This window comes from Tupaia chinensis, unplaced genomic scaffold (genome assembly GCF_000334495.1).
Source record: "Tupaia chinensis unplaced genomic scaffold, TupChi_1.0 Scaffold000442_1, whole genome shotgun sequence".
In the NCBI taxonomy this organism is placed as follows: Eukaryota; Metazoa; Chordata; class Mammalia; order Scandentia; family Tupaiidae; genus Tupaia; species Tupaia belangeri.
The window spans coordinates 532602-541668 of NW_006159947.1; the positions used below are offsets into that span (position 1 = coordinate 532602).

The 9067-nt window shown below is 41.0% G+C and overlaps 1 protein-coding gene across 4 annotated transcripts in view; it reads right to left on the reverse strand.

The window, feature by feature from the left end:
* Positions 1-4160: 4160 nt before the first annotated feature.
* Positions 4161-9067, reverse strand: part of ATP8A1 (ATPase phospholipid transporting 8A1) — a 281662-nt gene continuing 276755 nt past the window's right edge. For all 4 annotated transcript variants that reach the window (XM_014590421.2, XM_014590424.2, XM_014590422.2 and 1 more), the window contains 2 exons: positions 6722-6813; positions 4161-5423 (listed from right to left, as the gene is read on the reverse strand). In XM_014590421.2, the coding sequence (XP_014445907.1) occupies positions 5326-5423; positions 6722-6813 (190 nt within the window). In that variant the 3' untranslated portion in view covers positions 4161-5325. The remainder of the gene's footprint in view (positions 5424-6721; positions 6814-9067) is intronic.

The window sequence follows — 9067 nt, forward strand, 5'->3', positions numbered from 1 at the left end:
TCACTATAGGGTGCATGCGCTCGCCAGACAGACAGAGAGAGACAGAGAGACAGAAAGCGAGAAATCACCCCCCAGGGGGGATGGCCATGCCGCAATCCCTCCTCCTCCATTCTCCTCTCGGGATCTTGGGCGGGCACGCACGCACACGTGCCCGGCATGAGTTTTAAGCCACTGGGTCTGGGACTCGAACCATGCATGGTCGACTACGTGGGAGTCCAGCGACATAGCCATTACGCTAACTGCTGGTCCCAAAAGCAATATAATTTCTAACACAAGCAAGCAGAACTTCGCAGTTTTCTTTAGGTAACGGTCAAGTTTATTTCATGTTTAATAACAATTAGAGGACAAAAATGTTTAAAATCTGCAGTTTAAAACATGCACATTCACAAAAAGCCAGTGACACGGAACACTGCATCGAAATGCATATTACTCAACTTGAACCACTACTTACAAAACAGTGCATCAAACACCAAGAGAAACAAACCCGAGAAAACTAACTACCACGACCACAGGTTCAATACCCGCCACTCATGCGGCTTCACAATTTTGACAGCAGTTTCGGCAGGCATGGTTTTTCCAGGCTGAAAATACTACTTGATCGTTAATGTAGACTGCAGTTAGCTGCCTTCCAAACGCTGCCTTTTTAAAACATAATAACCTAGAAAATGTGAGAAAAAGAAGCTTGCAATAGTTAAATGACAACAGTATTCACCGTGTTTATGGCTTCTCTCGGTGAGCCATGAAACATATTTTTTCTTTTTTAATATTCTGCTCACATCTTTGCCAGAGCAGATACACTGATGGAAATTGCTGTTAATTCAAAGTAAGCAAATACAACGTGTAACTTTGTTGCTACTCAAGGGTACTTTTTTTTTTTCTTGACCCAGTTGGGAACTTTAAGAAACGTTCTGAGGCAAGCTACACATTTGTTCAACTGTGTTTGTAAAAGAATCTTCTTTTAAAAGAAAGTTTTGAGGGGGACCAATTAAATTAACTTGTCTAGTGAATATTAAGTTCCAGGTAGGCTAGGACAGAATTTTCTAAGGCAGAAATAAACATCACGATGTATCGCAAGAGCCACGTGTCGGCCTGGGATCACTTTCGTATTAATTCATGCAAAACCATAAACCTATCGAAAACACAGCTGCTGCCATACAGCAAATAAATCAAAATGCAAAATGGAAAACGTTTATTTCCTTCAAAAGTTCATGTACATTCCATTCTAATAGCTGTGGAAGTTTCATTAAAATGCAGCAAAGTTTCACAAGTGGCTTCAGGTTCTTTTTATGTGAGACAAATCAGACTGTGGTATCATTCAGATGCTTTTTAAAAATGTTCATCACTGAAAAGGCATTTATTAGGCACTGAACTGCATGGTGTCATCTTAAGTAATTTACAAAAAGAATCCCATCGACTGGGTCTATTGGTATGAACGGGGCGGGGGCATTTTCTTGATATATTTTGGAGATGATTCATGAGAAGATTTTAGATTTCGTGAATGAAATCAGTGTTGAAAGCCAGGGACAATCAAAATGCAACTGCACAAAAAAATCAACCCTCGTGATTATTCGGCTTTGGAATAACTATGACATTGTTATAAATACATTTAAAAATCTATGAATAGACACTCTGGCTTTCTCATTAGCGTTCGCTTCTCACGAGGACATTTTAAATGACAGGACTTAAGTGTGACACCCACGGTGTTCAATAAACTCTCGTGTGACTTTCTTACTGGCTCTCTGGAATGCTGACCACCTGTGAAATTGACACAGAACATTGAAGGGTCCGAATACGTGCAGACTGAGTTCATAGAACATTGAAGAGTCCGAATACGTGCAGACTGAGTTCTTGAATTCATGCTTCTTCCTGGACATTGAGAGGAACCACTGATTTCCCGTGATGACCATAAAATGCATGTCAACGGTTAACAGAATTTAGCAGGGCGCCCATTCCCTGACTTGATTAGAAAACATTTTCCATTGAGTTAGCAACATGGCTGAAGCACTTTTACAGAGGATGGAGTGGAGGCGGGAAGAGTGGAAATACACAGATCATCTTAAATTTACTACATTCCTGAGAAACACTGTTTTCCTGCTCGTAAATTCTACAATATAGCATCTTTCTGGGTGTGAGACACCAATAGACTTTTATATGCATATATATATATAAAACTTTCGAAAATCCATGCTTGATACCACTGAATTAAAGCAGCTCCCAGCCTGTCAATAATAGCAGTTTTTCCTCTAAGTAGTATTTTCTGAATTGTAAACATTTGCAGAGGAACTGTGTTATTAGCATTTGCCAGCATCCCTACGAGGGACTTTTTTAATTGAAGAGTGTGTGTTCTTTATTTCAGAAAATACACATTCAAAGACACTTCGACTGTTTGTTTTAATCCTGATAAATCCACATCCCTCTTTTCCGATTAAGGAAGGTTAAAATTTCAGAGTGTTTTCTCTAATTTAACACTAAAAGGTCATTGCAATTGCAATGTTATATTTTAAGATTTACCAAGAAGGTCACTTTTTGCCTCCTAACCCTTATCCCCAAGAAGCAAAGAGACTGACTTAATAATAATAATAATAAAGATTTAAAATTAGGGCCATGAGACAAAAAGGACATATATTAGTCACATTTCAGATTATATGATACAGTGAATTAACAACCATGAGTATTCTTCTCACATTAGAGAGCTCTACAGACACGATCCAGGTTTCAAGATAAAAACAAGACCTTCGGTTTTCTAAAGTCAGAAAGTTCAGTTCTATGAGAATCACCGTGCTTTGATATAAAATAAAAATGATGGGATGAGGGTGAATGGGAGCCATTCTTCTCTGTAACTGCTGTGAAGGGTTTCTAGGCAGGGATGGACTTGAGTCTTGCTTTCTGAATTTTAGTTCGACCTCAACTCTCACCCCTGCAAGGCTCAGCAAACGCCGCTCTGATGCTCTGAGTATCCATTTGGTAAAGTCTGTGGCTTCCGAATTTTGAAGACAATCTTGGGCTCTCACACCTGTGATCAGGCCAGATGTTCGGACTCACGATTCTCTTAATCAAACTTCCCAATGGGAAACTTGGAAAATGAAGTACCCCAGCAACTTGCCCTTTGGGTTAGAATGACACGTTATTATGACCTCCTGTTTGTAGAAAATGTGGAGGCTTCAGCTTCTTGGTAACTAAATGCTAAAAACACAGAGAAGGCTATGACATATTTCCTAATTTTAATCTAGATTCAGACCAAGGGTGAAAAGAACATGAAATGATTAAACTCAAGGGGCGATTTGGAAAAATCACCTCTCTTCTGAATTCTAGTTGTCTTTTTTTTTTTTTTTTCTAAAGAGGAAATTTTACCTAGTTGGCTGGTAAGTCCACTTGAAGGCAAACAGGCTTTTTGAATAAAAGGCAAAAAGTTTGCTTCGATCTCTGAAGTGGATCTGAAAACTAGAATTCCTTTTTTTTTTTCCCCCTTGTAAATGAAGGCATTATTTTAAAAATCGTGTAGAAAACCAGTTGTTTTTTAAACAGCCCCTTTAACCATTTATGTTTTGTAGCAAAATAGGCATTTTTCGGGAGATCGCTTAGGAAATGCGGAAAATAATCAAACCGAATAGACACTTAAAAACATAGGAACAAAAAACTACTCATGGGAAGTGTTCTTTGGAAAGTTACAGGCTTGCGTAAAATAGGTATTTCTAAAACAGGGAAACGATGCCACTTGCTCATCCCAATAAACAGCACATGCCTAGTCTGGGGGACGACTTGACAAATGAACTGTGAAGTCATTTTCAGGCTGAAGTCTGGGATGGTCACCATTAAATGGAGTGTGCTACACGAGACAGTAGGTCATCTCTCGTGGGGACAGATGGGGAGAACCAAAACAAGTGACAAAAGGCTGAGTGACATGCACGGCCCAGGCCCATGGGTTTGCCCGAAGCGGCGCCCCACCCATCTCAACAGAAGCTTTGGAAACCCCACATCCATGTGGAGGCGCGCTTTTCTGAAGAGGGAAACCTTGAAGACACACTGGCATCACTCCATCTACAGCAGAAGCTAGGATTCTAGAAAAATCTGAACGACGAGGGATTTGCTTCCAGAAGGACAGAGACATAGACACCACGGGAAAAAAAAAAAACCAGGACCGTAATGACGGAGTCCAAATGAACTGTGAAGTCATTTTCAGGCTGAAGTCTGGGATGGTCACCATTAAATGGAGTGTGCTACACGAGACAGTAGGTCATCTCTCGTGGGGACAGATGGGGAGAACCAAAACAAGTGACAAAAGGCTGAGTGACATGCACGGCCCAGGCCCATGGGTTTGCCCGAAGCGGCGCCCCACCCATCTCAACAGAAGCTTTGGAAACCCCACATCCACGTGGAGGCGCACTTTTCTGAAGAGGGAAACCTTGAAGACACACCTGGCATCACTCCATCTACAGCAGAAGCTAGGATTCTAGAAAAATCTGAACGACGAGGGATTTGCTTCCAGAAGGACAGAGACATAGACACCACGGGAAAAAAAAAAAACCAGGACCGTAATGACGGAGTCCCACGAACACGTGTGCCTGTTAACAAATGAACAAGACCACGACAAAGAAGCGTTGTAAGGCCGAAGGTGCGACATCACAGGTTTTAGTAGCAAATGCCTTGAAATACTCATTTTTTGCAAATCACTCTTATGTTTGAAAAATCAGGCATGCAGACCTTACAGCAAAACTGGCAGTAATCTTTCTGTGACATTTCTGGGCAAATGACTACTGGATGAGAGAGAACGCTTACCGAACTTCTTTGGCAAATATTTATCAAGAGATTTTTGACCCAAACACTTATTAATGCCGCATTTAGAAATGCCCAGGAAGGTGAGTCAGTCCCTTAAGAATGCTGGTTTGTTTCAGCATATTCCAAAATCTCAAGTGTGCATCTCAAGAGAGTCCCTAAAACTGAATACCATTTGAGAGTGTTGGAATGGTCGGCCATCTTACTGGTATGGCCAGTAACTCGACAGTTAGTCACAGCCCCAAAGTAACGGCACAAGAACGCTGACCCCGATTCCAGCTTTAGAAAGCCGTCTGGCAAGATACGAGATCGGTTTCGATTTCTGTTTACAAAGACTTAGCAAAGACTCTGAAAAATCTGAGAGATGGTGTTACAGCAGAGTTGCACAGTGCTGATGTCTACAATGTACACGAATCTGAACGTCCATCAGCAAGATGACCTCAGATCCACCTTTTCTCCCCGTGGACCAGGCTGGAATTGGCCAGCAGACGCGGCGACGACTTGGTGGCTCCCCTTAGAGACACACAGGGCCGGCCTCTCGGCCCCTCCTCATCACCATTCGTCCGGCCTCTGTTTTGTGGTGTCATAGGCTCGAATCACTTCAGACTGGGAAACGATTCCATTTTCATCTTGAGAGAAAGCATACCCATCTGTGAGGGAATGACAGAACAGAATGTCATCTTCACAAAGTGGCGGGACATCGCTGTCACTCTGAGGTTCAAACATTTCATTCTCTACCTCACCATCCGGACGCATCCTTCCCTCCTCTGAAAGCACAGAGACTCTGCTTCGTCAAGTTCAGAAAAGACACACACCCCACTGCAAATGGAAGCGTGGGATGACTGGGGGTGACCCGTGTAGAGTCTATGAATTCTGCTCTCTGGAAGGCTGAGCAGGCACCCACAGTTTTCCTCCACCTCCGTTCAGAATCTCAACTCCAACTGCCCCTAAGTTCTGCTCCTCCATTACTGGAGGGGATGAGGGATTTAGTCGAATGGGCAGGCATTTCTAGGTCAGGTGCATAGGAGCGGAGGAAAACTGAGATGCAGGTGAAGGGACAGCTGTGTTAATTAGCTTTATTTAATCACTTTGCAACATACACCTGCATCAAAACATCACCCAGTAGTACCCCCTCAGTATACACGCTTGCTATTTATCAGTTTGGAAAAAGACTAGAAAGAGAAGATAAATGTGAGGAGCTGTTAACGGGAGGAGAAGTGGTCTCCGTCCTTTAGAAGGAATTCTCCATGGCTCTTGGCATCTACAAATAAATTTACCGATAGCTCTACATGCTTGGAGGGGTGTAGGGATAAGAGATGACCCCCAAGGGGACCCCATCTTTTGAAAAAAACCTTTTGAAGTATGACAAGCAAAAACATCAAACATGAGCCTATATAAATGAAACTAAATCATATCTGGAAACAACGGGAATCCAAAGATATATTATTGCTAATGTAAATCAATTTAATACCAGGCTTTGTACATGATGTTATTTTTTTTTTATATCCTTGAAATACTAAAAGGGCATGATACCTAATAATCTCTTACAACTCTAAATATTCCCAAATATTTTGGAAGGGGAAAATATATGCTTCCTTGTGTTGTGTGAGATAACAATACAGAGGCAGCTTTTAAGAGTTCAGATTTATTTTACGGGCTCTTTTTAAGAGTTAAGGAAGCAAGGAATGTGGAAATATTATTGTTTTTCTTGAAGTGAAACAGCAAGACTTTAAAATGCTTTATTTCCTCTGTTAAAAAAATGAGATGGTGATTACCCAGGGAGTAGCTAACCACTTCTTTACACGATCCATCAAAAGTACGTAAAACTCCTTTGACGTGTCAACATTTTAAATAGCGAAACGTCCCTACAGTCAAAATACTGATGTGGTGAATGCGATGATACAGCCATGGCAGAGAATTTATTTAAAAGAAGAGCTCAAGTACTCACGGAGCAGGTTTTGTTGCAAGGACTCGGACCGGTACAAGTTCACATGGTTCTTCTTAAAGACGTTCTTGAGCAGTTGCGCCCTCTCGGTCAGGCTGTGAGCAGGTGCAAACGTGTGAAATGAATTATCAACTCGGCAGAGACCCCAGTGCACCCAGACCACCAGAGAGGGTTAGCCTTAAACAAAGGATCGCTTGACAAATCTGTAGCCTAGTGTTTTTTTTTTTTTTTTTTTTTTTAATCCCATTTTCTCTGAGAGCAAATGAGATTTTAAGTATTTAAAGACGCTGTGGAGGCCACTTTTTCCATTGCTAAGGAGGAGTTTCAGCCCTAATCATTTAGTCAAAAGTAAGATTCTCTCATCTACCAGTTTTATTTAAGTCAGACACAGAAAACTGTGAAACAAAATGAATAAAAGTTACAAACATCATCTAACAGTAGCACTAGTTTCTAAAACCTTGGTGGATTTACTATGTCTATTTTAAACGTGGCATTTTTAGAGATAAAAAAAAAAAACAACTAGCTTTTCCCATACTTTGCACATATTTTGGTGCAAAATGCATTTTTTTTTTTAGTTAGTCAAAGAAATTCAAAAATCACACGAAGAATATCTTACCTAGACTTTTGAACTAGAAAAATCCTATCAGCACTCCAATACAATACACAATGTGTTTCTTCATTTTGTTTTAAAATCAAAAAGGAATCATTCTCACGATAGGATTATGCTAGGCACATTAACAAGGAAAAATGTTGATTTTTTCCATGTTTAGAATCATTTTCTTCACAGATACGAATCTGGGTAACGTGCAACTGATATTCCCTCCACACCACATGGAGCCAGCACTTCGCCTCACACAGTAGGAATGCATAAATTTACCCAAGAAATGAATTTGAGCAGTGGTTCTGAACTGCGCTTTTACACACCATCCATCTTCCCCATCAGACCGTTTCATCATTGGTTGATTTCAGGAACTTGGACTTTATTATCAAAGAATCTAATGACCACGAGGGCCAAGCAGGGGATCCACATAAGCTATATAGGACGTGTCTGTCTGTGTCATTTTGTTTGGATGACTGGAACGGACTCAGTTGAAAACTTTCCATCTTGCGTTTTTTCCCACTGTGCAAGGTTTCGTGAGATTGCTGTAAATTATGTTCATCCCGTGTTCTGCCAAGTTTTTTAAAGACCCTGAAATGGAATAATCTTTATCCTATACCAAAAAGGATCTTCTGCAAAATGAACTCATTGTGTAAATGAAGAACATAAACATTGAGACAAAAGCCGAAGGAGAAATATTTACAAATGTTGACAGATTTTTGTTTGGGTCCAGGGATAATTCTTGCTCATCAGACATATGTTTCTGTCACTGGGGATTAGCTATATTCAGGCAAGAAAACAAACTAATAGAAAATTCCAATGGTTCAGCAAATAGTTGTAAATTATTATTTTTTTTTTTTTTTGGTCAGTGAAATGAACAGAGAGGAGAAATGAGAAAGGGCCCTTTTTACAGAGTCGCTTTTCTTACTCTGTTCTTTAAATGATCTAACATTACAGATGCAGGGACCCTGAGGGACCCTAAAATATGTAACAGCTTTAAGGAAGTCCGCAGCTTTAGCAGCAGGTGGTCTGAACTGTTAGCAGGGCGTGCTGGTCAGTGTTGGGGCATCTCTGGTGTTGAACCCCAAAATGACTGCAGAAGGTTAAAAAAATGGTGATGTGTCCGTGTGCAGCTTCCTCTTCCCCAAATACACTTGCCAGGCCTCAGGCTGCTCTTTCTAAACGTGTAACACGTCTACACGCCAACACTGAATGTTAAGAAGGCAGCCGTGAGCTTACGTGAGATTTTTTATACACCATGTCACGGCTACTCAAGTCCAAAGAGAATTCCAACGTTGGTGAGAAGTAGACTTAAAGGATGAGTTTAGTTCTGTGAAAAAAATGTTTGAAATTCTTGTGTAGTTTTTTATTTTTTTCTTTTTTCAATAGTACTCATTTCCCATGAACTTTTTGAAGACTCCTTCCTGGAAGACAATGTAAGTCTGTTTTGTAAGGGTTCATATTAGGCTCTCACTTAGCTGGTCCATCATGAGAACAGCTCAGTGTTCTAACACACACGAACAAAGTCTCTTTCTTGGGATAGCAACACGTATTCAGCAAAGTGCATGAGCTTTGGAGTCTGATTTGGGTTTCATTCTGAGTCTGCTCCTTAGTCACTGGGTCCCCACAGGAAAACCTTTCTTGGCCAGGACAATACTTAGCCCTCAGGCAGACTGGCAGACTTTGGTGGGTCGTCTGTATCGTGACTGACAATGGGAAATGCTCAATGAAAGCTGGTCCCTCCCACTCTT